General features: G+C 37.5%; 1 protein-coding gene across 4 annotated transcripts in view; it reads right to left on the minus strand.

Moving 5' to 3' along the window:
• Positions 1–254: 254 nt before the first annotated feature.
• The window catches only part of stx11a (syntaxin 11a), a 57,724-nt gene continuing 35,159 nt past the window's right edge, over positions 255–22,819 (minus strand). Inside the window, exons 1-2 of one of the 4 annotated variants that reach the window (XM_028791262.2) lie at positions 15,393–15,530; positions 255–1,920 (exon numbers count right to left, since the gene is read on the minus strand). In XM_028791262.2, coding sequence (XP_028647095.1) covers positions 1,049–1,915 — 867 coding nt within the window. In that variant the 5' untranslated portion in view covers positions 1,916–1,920; positions 15,393–15,530 and the 3' untranslated portion in view covers positions 255–1,048. Of the gene's footprint in view, positions 1,921–13,979; positions 14,410–15,378; positions 15,531–22,819 lie in introns of those variants that run through there. The other 3 variants (XM_051925293.1, XM_051925294.1, XM_028791263.2) reach the window with 3 other exon arrangements.

Genomic DNA, 22,819 nt, shown 5'->3' on the forward strand with positions numbered 1-22,819 from the left:
ACGCCATAAACGCCACAATGAAGTTAATATTATGCAGATTCATTTATAATACTATGGTGTTCATTAATGAAAACTTATGCGTTACATTCAGATAACTGAGATAATTCCTCATTTATGTAGATGTAGTTGTGCTCTGTTTCTGGTTTATCTGTATTTTCTACGGATTACAGTTTTGTGGTGGTGCCTCTTTCTCATAACGTTTTCTATTAACACTTCTGTTTAAACTTGACATTAAAGAAAAAACAACAAATATGTAAATAGCTTTTCTTCTTTTATTAAATGTTTGAATATCACATGTGAACCTTTCTTTAAATATCTCACACAAAGAACACACCACATTACCAAAACAGTCATACACATTTTTACAGCACTTATTTACAAGTATTAAAATATACAAACACTTGTTCTTGCAAATATTTTTTAAAAACTACCTTTCAATCAAAATCTTTTAATTTCCATTCTATCATTCTCAGCTCAGCTTTTAATAATGATAATTCTTGGAGAATATTGGCCTAGAAGAAAATGTTTCAATATAGGCAGATTAACTGTCAATCTGACAGGGCTCTGGGTTTGAATTTGAGAAGATTTAAAAGTGAAACTTAAAATATTATGATGTGAGCAAAAACAAGTTATGTTGTGACAGTTCAGTGTATTAAGAAAATCCGAGAACCCCGAGAAGGAAATGTAGCCCACGTGTTTACAGCAGAAGGCAGCACATAATACTAACAAAATGCTAGATTTTGCATTTTGCCCTGAGACACATTTCTTCTTTTGACACAGCACCAATATGAAACCAAAACAAATCAGTAACATGCCTGATGATTGCTTACTTTACTGTTTTGCTTTTATATATTATCACCGCTGCATACTTCCTTTTGTCATCTCTTAAAGCAAACACTATTGCCACAGCCATCTGCATACAAAGGAAAACTTGTATGTCTCAACTTTTAAGCACTTTGAAACAAATCACAACTTTCATTGTGGGATTAGTCACCTATAGTGATGGCTAAAAACACAAAACAAAAACAGTGATCACCAAAATGTCTGGTTATCTGCAACAAGGAAAACAGCAGCAAAACAGCTGTCGGCAGGGGTTCTTTTTTTTGTATTCCACAGCTTTCTTGATGTGAGTTGTGGCCTCACCAAGGTAGTCCTCAGTACGTTGAACATTCATTTCAATATTGTTAAGCATACTTCCTTGCTCCTCCACCAGCAATGCCATTTGAAAGAACAAGTCATGAACGTCGCGAATGCGACTCTCAAGGTCCAGTAACTCCTTATGTCTGTTCTCAATTTCGTTGAGGGCAGAACGAGCTGCCTTTCCATCTGTCAGAAGGTTTTCAGAGAAAACATCCCACTTCCCTTTTTCAATCATATCCTCAAGCTGATCTCCAGAGACATCTTTTCCCATGATTTCCAACTGACGCTGAATTCTGATTTTGCAGTTCTCCCGCTGACTCATCTCTGCTTCATTATATTCAAACATGGCATCACGAAATCCATTTGTCAGAGATACGAGCTGTGCCCGTACAATACGGGCTAGTGCAGAATTGACACCATATTTTTCTTCAATCTCTTTACTAGAAGCCTCCATCTTTTGTAGCCGTTTGTAGATTCCCTCACCCCTAGTCTTGATATCACGGGCAATGCTGTTGGAATCTCTCTTGATGCTACTGATACGGCGCATGGAGGTAAGGAAACGAGTGTTTTGTTTCCCAAGCCTCTTAACCTCCATTTTAAGGAGTTCATTTTCTCGACGCAAGGAATGAACTTCTTTGAACAAAACATCCATGATATGATCCTCATCAAACAAGATGGCTTCCTGAACCAGTTCCTCATTGTCTGTTTCATCATTAGTTAGTTTATCAGTAGAATTATCACTGAAATTCTGAAGATCACCAAGTCGATCTTTCATTTTTCCTGCAGGGAGAAATAAGATACAATAGTATGCATGACAAAAAAATTGGATCAGATCAAAAAAAAAATAAAAATAAAAAACCACACAGACACACACATATTAAAATTATGGTAAAACTGTAGTGAAGCATATCATGTTCATTTCTTAAGTTTGACTATTTGTTACATTTATTTCAAAATAAATTTAATTTTTGAATAGTGCTCTTCTCAGAGTTTAGGCTCAGAGCATAATATCAAATGTTTAACAACAACAACATTTATTTATATAGCACAATTTCATACAAACAATGTAGCTCAAAGTGCTTTACATGATGAAGAAAGAGAAACAATGACAAAATAAATAAGAATTAAAATTAGGGAACACTAATTAGTATAGAATAAAAGTAAGGTACAATACAAATTACAAAACTTACACACTCTATTCTGTACACATTAGAACATTGGCCTGTTCTTGTCAAAAAAATTCCATTCACCCTATCAAAGCTTGCCAGTCTTATCCACTTAATTCCTCCAAAATAACATCAAGTCTAGTTTTGAAGTTCCCTAAAGTCCTACTCTCCACCACACTAATTAGTAACTTATTTCACGTGGCAATGTCTCTGTGTGAAGACATACTTGCTAATGTTTGTGTGAATTTTATACTCAAGTTTCCAACTGTGTCCCTGTGTTTTGTTCAACTCATTCTAAGTGATTCCTGTACGAATTTCTTTCACAAATTTAAAGACTTCAGTCCAGTCACTTCTTAATCTCTATTTGCTTAAACTATAAAGGTTCAACTCCATCAACCTTTCTTCATAACTAAAACCCTGCAGTCCTGGAATCAGCCTAGTTGCTCTACGCTGGACTTTTTCAAGTGCTGCTAGTATACAGTACTCCAGGTAAGGCATCACTAAGTCATTATAAAACATAAGCATTATTATTATGATGCTTGCATGACAATAATGTCTGATAAGCCTATAAACATAATACAGATTATGTTGAATGCACAGTAGAGGAAGCAATTTTAAACTGAATATAAATGTATCCTAAAAAAGTATGTCTATTAATATTGTCATTGAGATATGGCAACCTGAAAAACAACAAGAACAACTACAACTCAAAACAACAACTCTAGTCATCCCTTGAGAAAACAAACCTCTCTGAGGTCCATGGTCAGTTATAACTCAAATTTATAGATAAAGTCAGACACAGTAACAGTTGTGGAGAACAAGGTCCACTGGCCACTCATGCTCTCTCACTAAAGTCTACAAAAAAAGGGGTTTGGGGGGGGGGCCCACATTGGGCATTTTCTTGGCTTGTTTACTTCATAGTTATCAAAATATTATTCATATTCATACTGCACATGGCAAAGTTTTATGATACTACTACCTATCTGCAACTAAATATGCTGTCCATATTAATCTCTTGCCGTGAAAAAATTATCTTTGCTATTAGGATGCTTCATTCAGAAAAGAAATATTGGGTTTGATTTGTTTCTGATGCTTGGATATATTTATTAACAGAACTGGAGGATCCTCCTTCAACTACATCACTAATTAAACTCTACAGTGAGAATAATAATTTTAAGAGTGAGACCTACTCTCCTTTAAATTCAGAAATAAAACAAAACTTTTGGCTTTCCACATTTCCACACTGTCAAAGAGCTTCTATTTCAATTATAGAAAAATAAAAAAATTAAGTGGCTTAGCAAATAATATAGAGAGAAGTTAGTTCAAACAGAATGAACCATTAAAATGACTTACTGTAGAACTGTTCAATTTGTTTGATTACAACTCTAACCTCAATTAAAACATGGCAGCAAGAATCATAACTAGAACCCAGGCCAAACTAATTACTAACCTAATTCTGTTTAGACATAATTTTAATATCCATCATTTGACTAATAAAACCATAAAAGGCCAAATCCACACCTCACTCTCTATATAATACAGAGCTCTCAAGTTGAAGACCTGTTTAAATTTCCAAAGATAAGACTTACATTATATAGCCAAAGGCCTGCCTAAATTTAAGAAGTCCCATTGGTCTCAACATTTAAATTAAATAGACGAGTCTCTGTTTGAGTGTAACAAACATTTACTTGAGCTGCTGAAAAAAAATCAATGATACTTTAAAAATCCATCCATCCATTTTCCAACCCACTGAATCCGAACACAGGGTCACGGGGTCTGCTGGAGCCAATCCCAGCCAACACAGGGCACAAGGCAGGAACCAATCCCAGGCAGGGTGCCAACCCACTGCAGTACTTTAAAAATTCTATGAAAATATTCTTGACAGTTCTTCTTAACTTCTGAGAAACTAATGATAGTGAATGCAGCTGCTGTCTTTCTGATCAGGATATACCCCCCTGCCATTGGAACAAGAGTCACCATATCACCACCAATGACAGGCCCAATCTTTCACATTCTTTGTATTTTCCTGGTCATCAATGTTTGCTTGTGCCACAGTGTATTGCTGGAGTGCCATCAACAGGTTGATAAAGCCTGTAGACTGGAATTTTGCCATTCTCTTCTGTTGCTAGCTAGTCTTAGTTTAATACACAGTGTATATTAATACTTTCAGTTTAATTATTAATATTTTTAAATCAAATTACAAACTTAATATGTTAGGAAATATATGCATATACAAACATAATTTTAAGGGGTTTCTTTTATTTTAACACTGTTGTTTTACATTTCATTCTAAACTCTGCTATGTTTATAAAGCTATAACATACTATTATACATACTATTATACATTACTAATATGTACTATTAGCTAGTTAGAGGATGTGTGGTGTTTATAAATAAATACATTTGTAATCATTAAATGCAGTTCTATGATGATCTGATTTGAAAATAACTAATCTTTGTCAGCACACTAGCACAACTCAAGCTAAACATTTTTACTTGAGTTTCCATTTTCTCTACAGGCATTTCTTGATTAATATTGTAGGAGTTATTAAACTCTACCTATATTAGGTAAATTATTAAAACTGAAAAAAAAAAACAAAATAAAAGCAACAACTTCCTGTTTAACTTTGAAAGTGAAAATGCCTTAGAGGAGTTAGTGTGATTTAGCACAATTCAGTGCCAGGAAGCCTTTTTTTTCTCAGCAACTTTCACTTTAACAGATCCATATTACTAACCGAGAATGATAAACCGGATGATGGACGCAGGCACATCCGGCCATGGGCCGTAGCTGCAAAAAGACGTACTGCGCCGGCGCAACAAACAGTCCGCGAGAGTCGGCTGAGGACCCGAGAAAGGCGGACAAAAGAGGGCGAGAGAGGCGGATGAGGGTCCGCGAGGGACGCAGGCGCAAAGAGTCCGACAAGAGCACAGAAAACAGGAGTGAGCACATACAGAAAGGAGTCACAAAAATGAGGCTCAACAAGCACCAAAATAAGGAAAAAAAACATTACAGAGTACTCAAACGAGGGGAAAGCACGAAACACATTGCACACGAAACTAAACACAACAAAAAAAAAAGAACAGACGAGCGCACAATAGCAAGGCACGACCATACCCCCGCCACCCTACAGGCACGGGACGGGACACACACCAAGAAGGGGGATTCAACAAGCCCATGGAAGACCAAAAAAAAGAACACAAAACCACCCCACAGACCCTACAAGCAAGGGACGGGACACACACAAAGAGGGGGATTCAAACAAGACACAGGAACACAAAAAGAAACAAAACGCTCGCGCAACAACGATCCCCCCCACACATCCATAAGAAAAAATGTCTCGACTCCAAAAACGCAAAGCTCAACTAAAGCTTCTAACTAACGATGTACCTAAAAGTAAAAACTTTATGAACTGCATTAGATCCTACAATAGTTCATTTGCTTTTAGTAAATATCAGGCCACCAAAAGGCAATGGCCCATACTGCTTTCGCATATGTGCACAAATACTGCATCGCATTGGAACAGTGCACCCTGAAACAAATCAACAACGCAAATATGCACAAATCTACATCCTAGATCCACATTACGCAATCTATCAATCAAAGTGTTGCATCGCAACAGGCACGGATTCAAAACGAAACACCTCCCATCTCAGACATACGTTAATGGCAGCGAAGGCTACAACGGGCTTCTCACACAGCACAGGCAAATCGATTACAGCTCCAAAACAACACGTCCCAAATACTACACATGCAACAACGCGCCTCTCAAACGGCACAAGGAAAACATACACCAGGAAAATTCATTCGGATTAATGAATGTCATTTGCAATCATTGTCATTCAGTTCACTTCCCTGAAGAAACAACTGGCAATACAAGTTATACATTTACACGTTGTTGTCAAAAGGGTCAAATTAGACTGCCTTCTTTACATTCATATACTGAATATCTACAGAAGCTTATAACTGACGATGTACCTGAAAGTTAAATCTTTATCAACTGCATTAGATCCTACAAATCGGTATCCACTATGAACATTAACGGTGGCACTGCACGTGACATCCGTCTTGAAAAAATGTTGTTTATTGATGAATGTTCAATGACATGAAGTCACTTATTCAACACCATTCATAAACTTCTACAAACGTTTATGAATAATAATATTCGATTTGGAGGAAAGGTACTTTTATGAGGAGGAGATTTTAGACAGTGATTAGCTATTCTTCCAGATGCCATGCACTCAGCTATTGTTCAGTGCACCTTAAAATACGCAGACAATTGGCATTACTTTCAAAAGATACAGTTAGTAAAAAAGATACGATGTCCAGAACCAGATCAGAACAATTGCTTATTACAACTGAGAGATGGTACACTCACCAATACAGATGGACTTCAGCCACATATTATTACAATTCCTCAAGCCTTTATCTGCGACGACTTAGTTACAGAGACATTTGGAACAGCAATCTCATTAGACCAAATGCCCCTTTTAACACAACGCACTATATTATGTCCAAAAAATATTAATGTGGAAAACATAAATACCCAAGTCATTCCATTACTTCCTGGAGAGACACAACTCTTTCTAAGCTCTGACAAACTTGACTCTGATCACAACAATAACCATCTTAAATGACCTTACAAGTTCTGAGCTGGAATTACCTTTTACACTTAAACGGCGTGTACAAAGAAATTTTCAAATAAACCTTTACACTGTGCCACACACTTTATTGTTTGATTTCTATTTGCATCATCTACACCGTCACACTATTCTATATCTCATTCATACATCACGCTCTTTGTCATTCCCAACACCAGGGGTTGGCGAGCGAAGCCCACCCCACAGACCCTACAAGCAACGGACGGGACACACACAAAGAGGGGGATTCAAACAAGACACAGGAACACAAAAAGAAAGAAGACGCTCGCGCAACAACAATCCTCACCACCCCCCCCCCCCCCCCCCCCCCCACACACACATCCATAAGAAGTGACACCCAAAGCCACATATTCTAAAGTGAACGTCAACACCTTCACACTAGACAGCATAGGTGTCAGCATAGGTGGATCTCCTTACAATAAAGCACTATTAACCGTTCAACTGCAGAAAAGGAAACATATTAACAGTGACTGCGATCCTCCGGAGTGGCAGCAAATCTGTTAATAAATGGTTGTACATGTCACTCAATATTCAAAATACCGGTCCCAATCACAGAGACATCAGTATCCACTATGAACATTCACAGTAGCAATGCCCGAGACATCCGTCTTGCAAAACTGATAATTACTGATGAATGTACAATGGCATCCAGTCACTTACTCAACACCATTGATAAACTTCTACAAACGTTGATGAATAATAATATTCCCTTTGGAGGAAAAGTTCTTTTATTAGGAGGAGATTTTAGACAATGCTTAGCTATTGTTCCACATGCCATGCGCTCAGCTATTGTTCAGTCCACCTTAAAATACGCAGACAATTGGCATTGCTTTAAAACAATACAGTTGGTACAAAACATGCGATGTCCAGATCCAGAATATAACAGTTGGCTAATACAACTGGGAAATGGTACACTCACAAATACAGATGGACTTCACCCAGATATTATTTCCATTCCACAATCCTTTATCTCAGACGACTTAGTAAAAGAGATATTTGGAACAGCAATCACATTAGACCAAATACCCCCGTTAACACAACGCACTATATTATGTCCAAAAAATATTAATGTTAATCACATTAATAACCAAGTCATTTCATTACTTCCTGGAGAGACACCGATCTTTCTAAGCTCAGACAAAGTTGACTCTGATGACGACAATGAACATATAAATTTCCCCTTAGAATATTTGAACACTATTAACCCTGCCGGATTACCACAACACGACCTTGCCCTTAAAAATGGAACAATAATCATGCTATTAAGAAACCTTAACACAAAACAGGGTTTATGCAATGGCACACGGTTAGTCGTCAACACCATAACACACGATGTTATTCAAGCGACAGTTCTTACAGGATCACATGCTAACAATACTGTTCTCATTCCTAGAATTGACCTTACAAGTTCTGAGCTAGAATTACCTTTTACATTGAAACGCCGACAGTTCCCCATTAAACCTGCCTTTGCCATGACCATCAACAAATCACAAGGACAAACCATGGACAAGGTTGGCATCTACCTCTCTGAACCCGTTTTTGGACATGGACAACTTTATGTTGCCTTCTCACGTGTTCGCCGTTCATCTGACGTTAAAGTTAAAATTATAAATAATCCATGCCAAGGAAGACTCATTCAAGGACAAGACACCATCTTTACTGCTAATGTTGTATACAAAGAAATATTCCAATAAAACATTAATATATGACAAACACTCTATTTGTTATTTCTATGGGCATCATCCAAAGCTGCACACTATTCTATATCTAATTCATACATCTGACTCTTTCTCATGTCCCAACGCCAGGGGTTGGCGAGCGAAGCGAGCAGGGGGCGGAGCCCCCTAGTATAAATAATAGTCTTCATACAGGTTTTTAGCAAAGGTGTACACATTTTACTATGCATCAGTATCATAACTTAATATATGATGAAGTCATATCCAGTCATCATCTGTGCAGAATTTCCATGTTCTATTTGTGTGAGTTTCCCTCCCACATCCTCGAAGATGTGTTTTAGTTTAACTGACGACTCGAAAGTGGCCACATTTTGGTGTATGCATGAGTGAAGTGAGTGACAGAATAGACATCTGTCCAGGGCTCATCCCTACCTTATGCTGCTGGAATAAGTTCCAGTACCATGTTACCTCATACTAGATTAAACAGATTGGAGAATGTTACGAATTATATCTTTGTGTTAAAGGATGGTTTTCACATTACATTTTTCAAAAATTACTTAAGTGAACACCAAAACAGAGGAAAACACCTGCTTTTGTGAAGTTAAAATTGCAAAGATCATAACTGTGCAGATAACTCACCTAAAGTATATTTATTTCCACCTAAACTCTCCATGACAAGTTCGGGTGCATGCACTGATACAGTGCGTTGCCACACCCACTACACAACTCGGGATCCTGGTTGGCAACCCCCAGGCAGACACGCGGTCCAGTCCCACCCTCCGGAAATGACCCTCTATCTGCCGCAGCCAGAAGTTGCGTGGGCGACCCCTTGGCCTGGTCCAGCCACTTGGGTCCCCAACAATGAGGATCTTACGAGCTGGATCACCCTTGTGGGAAATGCGCCACATGGCCGTAGTGCCGTAACTGATGCTCCCTCACAATGCAGGTAATATGCCTCATTCGGGACTCCATTAGCAACCGCTCTTTCGACACAAAGTCAAACCAACGGTGCCCAAGGATTTTCCGGAGAGAGACAGTACCAAAGGAGTCCAGTCTTCGTCTCAGGTCACTGGATAGCATCCATGTCTCGCAACCATATAGCAAGACAGGAAGCACCAGGACTCTAAAGACTTGGACCTTCGTCCTTTTGCATAGATATCGGGAGCGCCACACACCCCTTTCCAGCAACCTCATGACCCCCCATGCTCTCCCAATCAGTCTACTGACTTCATAGGAAGAGTCACCAAAGACATGAATGTCACCGCCAAGGTAAGTAAACCTCTCGACAAGGTTGACACTCTCTCCATAAACAGACACACTGCTGATGGCTGTGCCGAAGAGGTCATTAAGAGGTCATTGTCTCCATGACAGTCAGGATTAAAGATTTTCTGTCTCTAAAACCTCTGGGCTTAATGTTTTCAATTTTAGGGTGTTCAATTTTATTACAGTTTTTTCCAGTATCCATGTAGAGTGTTCAACTACTGTAGATATCAGACAGAAGTAACGCAGTCATACAGACACCATGTCTAAAGTACACCTAACCTAAAAGTGTCAGGTTAATATATTACCATCCAATCAGATGCAACAGCTCTTTTTTCCTATCCAAAAATATGGCACTTTACAAAACTGGATCACAATCAAATATTATTGATAGCAGCCAAATGCAGAACAAGGTTTTTTTGTTACTGTTTTATTAATACATATTTTGGAGTTAGTTAACTTATGTAAAAATTATTTTCTTTCTATATATTTTGACTGCAGCACTCCTGGACATGACTGTACTACATCTACAATTGTTCATGTGCAAAGCTATTGTATTATGTTCTACTGAGGATGGATGTGGATCAATTTATGATATGAACACAAGTGTTATGATGTGGCTACATTTAAGCTAAGATCCAAAATAGCATAAACACTGCTGTAAGCAACAGGTAGTAAATTTCAATTAAGACAAGAAAATAACACAGTTGCGCAGGACTATATGCACAGTGCCATCTGCACACATAGGGTGATGTTCATAGCCATTCTGAAACAAATGTAACCACTTTCAAACCAGCTTCATTTCCTCAGGCCACAACAGGACAGCCTATGAGATGCACAAATGCCCACATGTCTGAACCTGAAAGGGTGCAGATTTTATTAGTGCTCAAAGATTAGCATGTGTAGTAAATACCGGAATTGCAAGTACTTCTAGTATTTGTGGTTTATAATGCATGTTTCTTGTTTATGACTGAAAACTGTAAAATAAACTGTCATGGAATCACGATACACTGTCAGCAATTCATTCAGTCACCTTCAAATGCCACAGCCAAGAGATGGGCCACAGACTCTTGTGGTTGTCTCAATATGTGGCGATTCACTCAATTGACACCGTAAACAGAAGAAAATCGATACTGGGTGCTCAGAATATTTACTACTGAAATGATGTATCATTACATCCAGCGCTCCAAATAGAAGCATATGAATATGGACTGGGAGAAATTTAAGAAACATTTTATATCCGTGGAAGAAGCTAGGCTATGTCACACTAGCTAAGTTTCCATCCAGTTTTTTGCGACGTTTTGTTATCGACAAACAGAATATACGTAAAACAAATGTGCGAAATTTGCTGTCTCCAGCCTGTTTCCATCAAACTGGCTTTTTATCGATAAAATGGTGTGCGTGATGACGTCATCCCCCCCCCAAAACGAACTGTCGCATAACTTTTGTTGTATCGCGAAAAAAATCTGCCCTTGAGCCGTTTCCATACATAATTTTGTGTATGTCGCAAATTATCTACCTTTTGTTTTCCATGTTACGCCCCCTCCACGAAACAAAGAAATGGAGAGATTATTCAGAGTTTTTTTAAATTTGCCAGCTTACTGTTATTTCAGTTTCACAAATAATTGGAATTGTACATAATATCCGAAGACGACAGCAGAATGAAGCAGTTGCTTGTCTGATAGCCCTAGAGCTCGAAGAAAGTACCCCAGTGCGACGAAACCCACGGGTATGGGAGAGACGACGGAATAAGACCTTCTGGGAGGAGGTGGTGGAGAGACACTTCACAGAAAATCTCTGGCTGCAACATTTTAGAATGACACGGCCGACGTTTGAGATGTTTTGTGGATTCATCAGTCCTGATGTTGCGCCCATCACAGGTTGCCACCGACCACCGGTTCCAACCCAAAAGCGGATTGCCATCGCCCTTTACAAGCTGGCAACCTGCGCCGAGTATAGAGTAGTTGGAGAAACTTTCGGGGTTAGTAAAACTACCGTCCATCGATGTGTATATGCTGTGTGCACCGCTATTAAAGAAAAATTAATGCGCCGTTATATCAGACTTCTGACTGTTGCGGAGGCCAATGAAATTGCACACCGCAATTCCTTGGTGCATCTTGTGCCACAGATTTACGGTGCGCTGGATGGCACGCATGTGCCTATTCTTCCCCCGACGGAAGGCTACCGCGATTACATTAATCGCAAAGGGTGGCCATCTATTGTTCTCCAGGCCCTTGTTGATGACAGGTGCATGATACGAGACATTTGCGTTGGCACTTCTGGAAGTGCCATTGATGCAGCTGTGTTTGCAGCATCAGATCTGTACAGGTGAGCCTACCTTTCAACATCCCTTCTCAGTGCGATAACAACTGAATTAACCTGCTTCCCTTAAGGTTTTTAATTAAAACTGAAATTTGAATTAATACAAAATAACGACGTTTAATCAAAAAAAAAAACTCTCTTCATCAGACCATGCGAACCGCTCCGCCATTCTCGTTTTGATTGCACGTGATGAAAATGTGACACATTTATTTGCGTTAAAGCCCTTTTTTCCGACAAAAACTGTTTCCAATGTAGTTTTTGCGACATCTGAAGTATCGACATGGAATTTATGCGCTAAAGTTAAACGGAAAAATATTATGTCGACATGTACAACATTTTATCGATAATTAGCATTTCCATCGGCTATATCGGTAAAAAAATTTGAAGCGCTAAATATTTTTTCGCAAAAACTCCTTGGATGGAAACCTGGCTACTGTGTTGCAGAGTCCGAACAACAACTGAAACTATGGAATCACAATGATTTTCTAGCAAAAATGAAATTTAAGGCCCAAGTCAGAAGTGGCAAGATCACATCTTTGTCTCAAAAGGCCCACATAACTTGTTGATATTATACCGGTTTATTTTAGCATGTCCTATAGGCAATAAGGAAAAGTGGCAAGGAAATCTTTTGATCATCTTCTTTCACAACAACACCCTCATTCACACAGAATGGGTTGTAAAGGCTGCCCTGCGTACTTTAAAAACCTGGCCTTGTATGACTGCCACCTGTTTCACAATCTGAAGGGATATCCTATGCAGATGAAGATGCCAAGTCAGCTAGAGAAAAATTACCTCTACAAGCAAATGACAACTTTTTGTCAGATCCAATTGGTGTATGTCAAATGTATGAGTATTCACTGGGACAATGTTAAAAAATAAAATGTTCATGAATTACTTGCAGAAACACTGATTACAGTAGATACTAGAAAACGACGCACTCTGCTATTAATTCATAATTTATACAACTGTCCTAACTAAACCATCTGTATATCTTTAGATTATAATTAAATGCTTTGTAAGAGTTAGAAGCATTTTAGAACTTTTGTAATTCACAAATACCGAGAATCATTCCTTGGTGAGGGATCCACAAATGCAAATTGCTTTATAGGGAACAGAAAACATAAACCTAAATGAAAGTGCACACTTTAATTTGACATAATAATTGTTCTCATAAGTCACTCTAAGACCTTTGTGCATGTACGACATTTATTAAATATTTACTTTACTTTTGCAATAACATCATTAGGTAAATATGATTTGCTGAAACATATCAAATAACACAAACATCACAGCAGTAATTAATATTCCCCCAACAGCTAAAAAATAAACTTAACTAAAAAAAAATTAACATAATCAATTGAGTTCATATGACTAACTGCAAATCCAAAATGCCAAGTTATAATTACAACTAAATATTTTAAGAAACATGAGCAGACTGCTTGAGAAACTTGGGTCATTGTACTAAAAGCATGTATGAAACTTTTTACATTTTCATTTGTGTGTTTATATGCATGACACCTCTGAACTAATATTACAGGAGAAATACAGTACATGTATTCATGCTCTGAACGGTGGTAAATTCTACTTTAAGGTCAAATAGTGATCATACATTAATTAAAGTTGAGTATTACTATCAACTCCCAGGAAGCCCTTCTTCCAAAGCTCCACTGCATATTTTTATAGCAACATTCAGTTAACAATGTAATGAAAAAAGCATACTTAAAATCATTTTAAAACAAAATGTGTACAGATTTACTTTACCGGTGGTTAGTGTTGCTCCAGTGGCCCAGATCTGAATACTAACCAACCAGCAGTTTTCAGAAAATTTAAATCCCCGCTGTTGTATGGATATTTTCTGGGAACTTTTTTTCCACACATTCTAAGCATATGCAGGTAACCTGGCAATTTTAAATTGGCTCACTGTCACCGTGTATGCCCTGTAATAGCTCAGCTTCTCACCTACTGTTGGTTTCTGCTGCTCTTTGGATGTGCTACAGATGTCTACAATATTCCTCTGAGTAAAAAGCTGTTTAAGAAAATGGATGGAAGAGCGGATCACACTGATAACTTCAGGGATTTGGTTTTAAATGCCTGCAAGGTACAAGGCATAAATATTCTCCTTGTGCCTATGTGGATTAATGGCTTGTATATCAGCCTAAATGAAGGGTTCCTAACCTTTTTCGCCCCTTTCACCCAGTGGCAATTTTTCAAAAGGAAATTTATATATACTGTACTTCTACCATAATAAATCGATTGAATACAGGTACATTTTAAGATATTGTTTTTAAACATTATTTTAACTTCTTAACAGCAACAGCACAAACTGCAATAATGCAATTTCATTTATTTAAAAACAGCTAATGATAAGCACATGGTTGTATACCAGAACAAAATGCTGTGAGTCGATGACAACACATTAATCAGTGAGATGCTTGTTCTTGCTTTTTACCTAAGATTTTGGTCATTCTTGGCGCAGTTACTTTAAGAGCAAGTCTCATGTGTTCCTTTGGGAACTATCCGAGATCTTTGCAACTTCAGCTTTTTAAAGCAAATTTACATCCCAAGTAGGAGAAATCTACCCCCAGCAGGGATCGTCTGGACTAAATTCTAACTCCAAATATACCATGAATGTGTGACTGAGGTTTGGTTTCCACGGGTGTAAATGTAATTGTATTAAACAGTGCACAAGGTTTTTCTTATAATATTCTGCAAAATACGGAACGAGTCAAGCTAATTAATATTAATAAATGTATTCCTTAGATTTAGGCACATAAAAAGTAACCCAACAAGATTATTTAACGTTCTCATTGATCCCCATCCCCACCAACTGCATCGTACGTAACGAGTTCGCACGTTCTCCCCGTGTATGAGTGGAGTTTCCTCCAACATTCCCAAAGACGTTCAGGTTAGTTTAAACGGCGATTCCAAATTGGCCCGTGTGTGTGTGTTGTACGTGCGTGGGCTTTGTGATGGACTGGCACCCTAACCCGGGGTTATTCCTACCTTTCTTTCACCCGATGTTTTATTGATCGATCCAACGTGGATTTGACGGGTTTAAAAACTTTGCTATTCCTTGTTAAGCCGTCCAAGAAGTATAGCATACTTACAACAATAAAGCGAGAAACCTGAAGACAAAAAAAGAACGCAGTCTACACGTCAAATACTATACCTTAGTGCATGGCTTGCGAGTACACATCAGTTGTTTACCGTGAGCACTATCTTAGCCCTTAACTACTAACACACCTCCTCTCTTTCTACTCTTCTAGCAGATCTGCTCGAACTTTGTAGACAGTTTGGCCAGAGGCGGAGTCAGCAGCGCCGAGACTCCGGTAGGTTTAGTTTTGTGAGCTCATGAAGCACGGGGCGGGATTAAATCTAAATTTCAACGTACTGGTCTCTCTTGATAAAAATTTCATGTGTACAAAAATAGATTCATTTACGGCTAGGATGAAGAAGCGGAAAAGCTTGTTTCCGCAGAGGTCAGAAATGTGATTGACAACCCATGTATTTGTAGGGCGACCCTTGTGGTGCCGCGGCCATGCACATCGTGGGAAAGGAGACGCCCGCGCACCTACGCACGTTTGTTTTTCGAAAAGCCATTTTAATCTGTGCTCACGACTAACGCTTTACACATTGCATGTCCCGACAAGAGGCTGCCCTCACTGTAATCACTTATAGTTTGGTTACATTTCTTGCGCAAACCATTTTCCGTTATTATTTATAAAAATTATATGGTTCATAAACTCGAATTTGGCCAGCTTTGAATATGGTGTAAACTACATCAAAGATGAGTTCCTACTAGATAAAGTTTACTTGTGCTCAAGTTAAAAATAAAAAAACAAATAAATAAGAAGAATGTATTCAAATTTCTAATTTCGTGATAATATTTAATTTTTTAAATTATAGCTGTAGTACACGCTAAATACTAGCATTTAGAAACTGACAGGTCTGGACTGGATCAACTATTAATCTGAGCAACAAAGTAATAATAATAATAATTAATTACATTTATATAGCGCTTTTCTCAGTACTCAAAGCGCTATCCACACAGGGAGGAACTGGGAAGCGAACCCACAATTTTCCACAGTCTCCTTACTGCAAAGCAGCAGCACTACCACTGCACCACCTGTGAGGATGTCACCTTTATTTCAGGGTTCCTGGAACAAACCATGAAATTTCACTGCACAATTGATGCCCAATCTGTACACTGTACATATGTCAAACTGGAAGCACCTCCGTTTTGTTTCAGCCCTTGTTTTCATGCATATGATGCGTGAGGAGTTGCATGGTTGTTCTGCATCCCATTTGTGAAACCTTCCATGAGCCGTTTTGATTTGTTGTGCAAAATATAGTAACAGATTGTTCAACCGTTTAATGTCACTATTTAAAATGATTTGAAAATTCCAGTAGCATGCAGAATATTGTTAGGTATCAAAGAAAATTGATAATGCATGACAAATTGTAAGTGTAAGCAGTGCCAAAAGAAAACATAAAAAATGAAGCAAAACAAACGTGGATGTTGGTTTAACTGGGAACTTTAATCTAGCACAGGATGAGTGAAAATGCCCTGCAACAGACTGGTGTCCTTTCCAGATTTTGTACTCAACATGCTGAAAAGCTCTGGCCCCTCCGCAATTTATAAAACTGCAGTAATTTCCAGTGTATCTTCTATGATACAACTAGTTTTTAATTGGTAGAGGCAGTAATGAAGCATCCTTTAAACAGCATCTTTTGCAATGAGCAAAAGTATAAAGAAAGTAAACACCAAATTATAAATTATAGTTAATACTTAATAGCTAATATAACAGGAAAATACTGAAATATAAAAAAACCTGCAAATACTTTTTTCAAGTACACACACAAAGCAAAAGACCGAAAGTACTCTCTGATCCATCCTCACCTATTATTATGATGGCAGTGTGGCCTAGGGTTTGAAGCATTGGGATTTAAACCAAAGAGATGCTGATTTGGTCCCCACATTGGACTAACTTTGTGATACTAAGTAGCAGTAGACAAACCAAAGCAGTTGTACTCTGACTTTCTACTTGTGAAGTGTCTTAGAATTGTGTCTACAATAGAAAGATAATATTTAAAAAAAGGCTGGTTGTTTGTTGCAACATGAAGAATTACAAGGAGAAGTGTTGAAACAGCTATGTGTTCAAAGAATACAAAATACTGCATGTAAACTAATTATAATTATTGGATAGCACACAAGCTTAATAGGTTCTTAAAAAATAATTTGCTGTTGGGTGTCATAATGAATCATTTTTTATTTTTGGATGTGCCAATGTTGTAATTTTTCATTTCTGTTGCGCTGCCATTTTGTTTGCTGTTTTTTGTGGGTGCCTCTTTTTTTTTTTTTTTTTTTTTTTGAAGTGTTTACATGGTCGCTACTCGCTACCATACTGTTTATAGCAATGATGCCTTTGCTGGTCACTTGAATTGTAATCTATAATGTCATCACACTTATTCTGTCAAAACTGGTGGCACACTCAGCAGTCTGTAAAATCTTATTAATCAAAAATCTTAAAACAAAGTATATACTATTGTTAATGCATGGAATGTCAACTAATTATATTTTAGTGTTTCAACTTTTAAATTGTTTTTCTGACTATGTGTTTTGGTTTTAGTTTTTTGTGCCTTAAATTAAACGTGTTCAGACCTCTGCCTGTTTTAGATAAATGGATAGACAGACAGATAGATATATAGACTTTGTCTCCCTGGGGATATTTGTTTTTTTACAGAAGCTCTTTAAATAAATAAATGTATAAAAATATATATACACATACTATGTTCTGAATACACACCAGAATTACCAAAAAGAAAGCAATTTAAAAAGAAAGAAAATTTCTGACCTGGCAGTCCCAGTCACAGTGAGGCATTATGCAAGCATATTGCTTTTTGCATAAAGGAGCCCCAGCAGCGTTTCTTGACACACATTTGGTGAATAATTTATTGGCTGAAAGTACTCAGCGTGTCAGAGGGAGGTAGTGCAGCATTGCTCATTGCTTATAATGGAAGTGTTTTAATTCTCTCCTTTGCTACCACCTCCAGGGGGTCCAAAGTGCATCCCATAACTGAGCCTGCCCTTTTAAATAGTTTGTTGATTCAGTGGGTCTCTTTTGAAGTGATGTTACCAGCACAGTACACCACAGCGTAGAAAACTGCACTGGTCATCGCAGAGTTGTAGAAGATGTGAAGGATATCACTTCCCACATTAAAAGAACACAGTCTACTAAGGAAAAAGATCATGCCCAGCACTTTCTTACATAGTCCCTCTTTGTTCTGAAACTAATCCAACCTGTTACTGATATGGACACCCAAATACTTGTAGGAGCGCACCACCTCTACATTCCCTGGATGGTGATAGGACATAGAAGCTCTTTGCTGTGGCAAAAGTCGATAACCAGTTTTGTTTTTGCTGATGTTAAGATGCAGTAAATTATCTTTGCACCTTAAAAGAAAGTTCTCCACCTGACTCCTATATTCTATTTTACTACTCATCTCTTGGAATGCCCATTTGAAAGCTTGCCATTTCCTAAATGCTACCTTTAGCTAAAGACCATGTTCAGTCCTTTGGTTTCTTTTTACGACCAAAGTAATTTACAGCGATGTGCAAAAGCAGTGAGGTTTGCAGCCATCCTTATCTGGAATAGCAGTCAATTTCCGATTGGTGGGTAAAGGACAGTTAACAGTGAAAGTGAAGTTAGATGTCTTAAAATAAACCTACAAACAATGAACATATTCAAAACCTGTATAAGAGGAGGATCTGAAAAAATATTATTACTATACAGTATTGCTTATCTGAATTTTAGTACTACTCAAGCAATTATTTTTAAGTTTCTGAAATGGAACTTAAAAATTTAACTACATTTTACTGTTTCAGTTTCATAAGTTAAAATGGTTTAGTGTTTTGTATTATACAGTATAATAGTATCTGTACTGTAAGATGACATTTTCTTTTTTGTGAAAACCTTGTGATTTTCTAAATTTGTCCTAGAAATCATAAATGTCTGATTTATCTCAGTTTGTTTTGTTACAGAAGGGTTTTTAACATTATTTACAATGTTAAAACCAAACAGAATTAGTGGCAGTGTTTACTCTCTTTGCCACTATCTTTCTTCAAGCCTACATTTTGATAATACAGTACTCAGTCAGTTTAATGTTACAGTTAATGAACTAGCAGCTTAATTAATGAACAACAGCTCAGATTTTTGAGGTAAAACCATGTTTAGATTTTTTTTTTCTGATTGTGCATAATTAATATGTTGTTATAAATCCACCATTTTCTAAGGTGCATGTCTAGTACAGGGTAACTTATAGTCAAATTGTTAAGTGTTAAATTATCACTCAAAATACTCTATAATATGGTTTCATATCTATACTATACCAAACTAAAAAAAGAAACTTTAAAACAATTTATTGATTTGATTGACCAAAAGAGGAGATTTAGTGGCATTTGTCAAATAAGCAGGCCATTTAATGATGTTGGAGAAGAAAGGATAGGCTGCCTTTACAAAGTAACATAAAAAATTTCACAAGGTGTAACAGACAGAATTTGATGGCAGTGTTTGTCTAACAAGTCCTATAGAGAAGCAAATTTTGAGATTAAGAAACCTTACATGAGGTAAGGAAATATCTGATTTTTCTGAGCTACAGTTATGAAGAAAATGCAGGATATAAAAGAAAGGGATTAATATATATATTTTTTTATAAACAAACGTTGGCGGCACGGTGGCGCAGTGGGTAGCGCTGCTGCCTCGCAGTTGGGTGACCTGGGTTCGCTTCCCGGGTCCTCCCTGCGTGGAGTTTGCATGTTCTCCCCGTGTCTGCGTGGGTTTCCTCCGGGCGCTCCGGTTTCCTCCCACAGTCCAAAGACATGCAGGTTAGGTGGATTGGCGATTCTAAATTGGCCCTAGTGTGTGCTTGGTGTGTGTCCTGCGGTGGGTTGGCACCCTGCCCGGGATTGGTTCCTGCCTTGTGCCCTGTGTTGGCTGGGATTGGCTCCAGCAGACCCCCGTGACCCTGTGTTCGGATTCAGCGGGTTGGAAAATGGATGGATGGATAAACAAACGTATTTTTAGATTCCACTAATTACTTCAAACCACACCCTTTTTGTAAGAGATATCCCTATGTATCTCAAGAAAGGATGTGTCTTATAATGTGACAGTATTGTAGTCATCTGTATGGAAACAGAATAAAAGGTTTCCCACTTTTGACAAGAGTCATTCCCAAGCTTTTAAAAAACGATTAGTTAATTTTAACAAATTGTATAAAATGCTCCCAGTGACAATTTGAGTTATTCTTATTATTGCAGTGTTGGTCTGTGAGTGGCACAGTGTTACTGTGCTTTAATTTTGTCTGGGTACACCCGTTTCTTCACTCACCTCAAAGGTGTTTGTTTTAGATTAATTGGTGTTAAGTCTGGCATGAGTGAGGTATTTGTGAGGGTATGCCCAGTCATGTACTGGCAACCTTGTTCAAAGATGGTTAGCGGCCTTTGTAACCAATGTTGTTGGAATACACAGCATGTGCTTAAGCTTTTAATGGATTAAGCGTGTTTGAAAATGAATAGACCCCATGATAAAACAGGATGCCCAGGATAAAGCAGGTTTGGAAAATGGATGGTTGGATAAAAGTGAATAGAAGGAAATTATCATCCTTGTTCTCATGACAAAAATGTTAAGACATCTACTTTAGTCAACTCAGTCAGCAGTAGTAATTGTATGGATGTGTGTTAGCTTTGTTAATTGACTTTTTAATTCAAATCTCAAATATCACATGTTGCACAGACCCAATCAAGAAAAAAACAGTAATAGGTTAAGGAACCTTTATATTGGCAATAGAACAACAGGATAGGCCTTTCCCCTTTATTTGCACACTCTCTGGGCCAGTGTCAGGGAGCGTTTAATGTTATTTTATCTCTTAGATGTGTACAAAGCTATCATGTTCAGGCTAAGGGAGTGCAGTTGAGTTCAAAAATGGAATTTTGTAAAGGGGAAATTAAAACTATTTCTAAAACAGGAAGGCTGAAGAACTGGATCAGCTAGAAATAGTGATTGTATAAGATTGAAAAAGAAACAGAAATGAAAGTGAGGCTGGAAGCAATTTCATCATTTTCTTGGGTGGTGTAACCTGAAATTGACATTCTGTGGTCTAGTATGAACCCGATATGATATAATTGTTGAAGCAATTTCATGTTAATCCCTGTCTGTTCATTTCACAGCAGTCCGTCTTATTTCTTTCAGTTTTACTGCACTATTTACACGTGGGCTTGGGCAGGATATAATGAAACCATCATAAAGAAGCAATAAACTAAAATGAAGACATTTCATCTGTTGCACTATGGTTGGTTGACAATCAAAGATGAATTAAGTGCTGTCTTTGTTCCACTCTAAATGTACATAATCTTCTTAACTAATGTAATATTAAGTAGAATGTAAGAACAGTATTATTTATAAAAACAAACACTGTGATATAAACATTAGGCACTCTTATAGTAATGTAGTTTGAAGGTTATGGTCCAGTTTACAGATTTGAAGAGGAACCTATAACACAGTACTTACTAAAAATACCCCTAAAGGAAAAATGTTTTATAACTGTGTAACTCATTATGATTGATTCATGTCTGTTCTTATAACTTCCTTCTCACTGACTAATCTTGTGGTTTAAACCATCTCCCTTGTGCTGACTATTTCAATAAATGAGGAAATGTTTTTTATGTTCTGATAAAATTAATGAAAACTTTGCAGTTGCTTTTTTACTTGAAACAACTCACCAGTTAGGATATTGTGGTGAATAACAAACATATATTCATTTTTTAAAACTCCCTTTCCATTGCAGGGTTGCAGAGGGCCGTTATCTCAGGAGAACAGGGTAGATGACAGGAATTAACTCTAAATGACATGCCAATAATTCATGCTTACCTCATAACAGGCGAATTTAGAGTCACTAAATAATGTTGCAAATAAGTATTTGATATGGAAGGAAACTGAGTATTTGGAGAAAACTCCAAATGGACACAAGAAAAATTAGCAATTTCTACTCAGATAGTGATGTAATTAGTAATGAAATACAGATCAATACAGCACTGAGACAACAGTGCTAGCTACAGTACTAACATGAACCTCTGTGCCACCTTGAATAACAAAACATTTGTTTTTGAATTAAAAAACAGAAGATGACAAGTACAGTTTACTCTGAACTAACTTATAATGAATAGTGGAATATTTCTGTAATATTGTTTTAATGTTTCAAAAAGAATTCATTTCAGTGGCTGCTCTTCCCTCATCTTTAAGTGATGTGTAAAGAGTGCAACTTAAACTCAGGAGTTCATAATTTCTTTAAAAAACATCTTTATTGCCTCATTCTTCCTAATCATTTCCACATCTGTGCTATGTATTTTTTCCTCCTACACTTACTGTTCCCTCTCCTGTGATTACAAGAACCCTCTTACTGCTGTTTATGCAACTTATATTTCTACTAGCTACAGTATGTAAGCCCGTGCTGTAAAAAGCCTGGGGTCCTAGAAACTATTGAAACTGTCAGAAAAAAAAAACTGAAATGTAGAGATGTCAAGTAATTGAAAGGAACTAC

Source organism: Erpetoichthys calabaricus, chromosome 3, assembly GCF_900747795.2.
Source record: "Erpetoichthys calabaricus chromosome 3, fErpCal1.3, whole genome shotgun sequence".
In the NCBI taxonomy this organism is placed as follows: domain Eukaryota; kingdom Metazoa; phylum Chordata; class Cladistia; order Polypteriformes; family Polypteridae; genus Erpetoichthys; species Erpetoichthys calabaricus.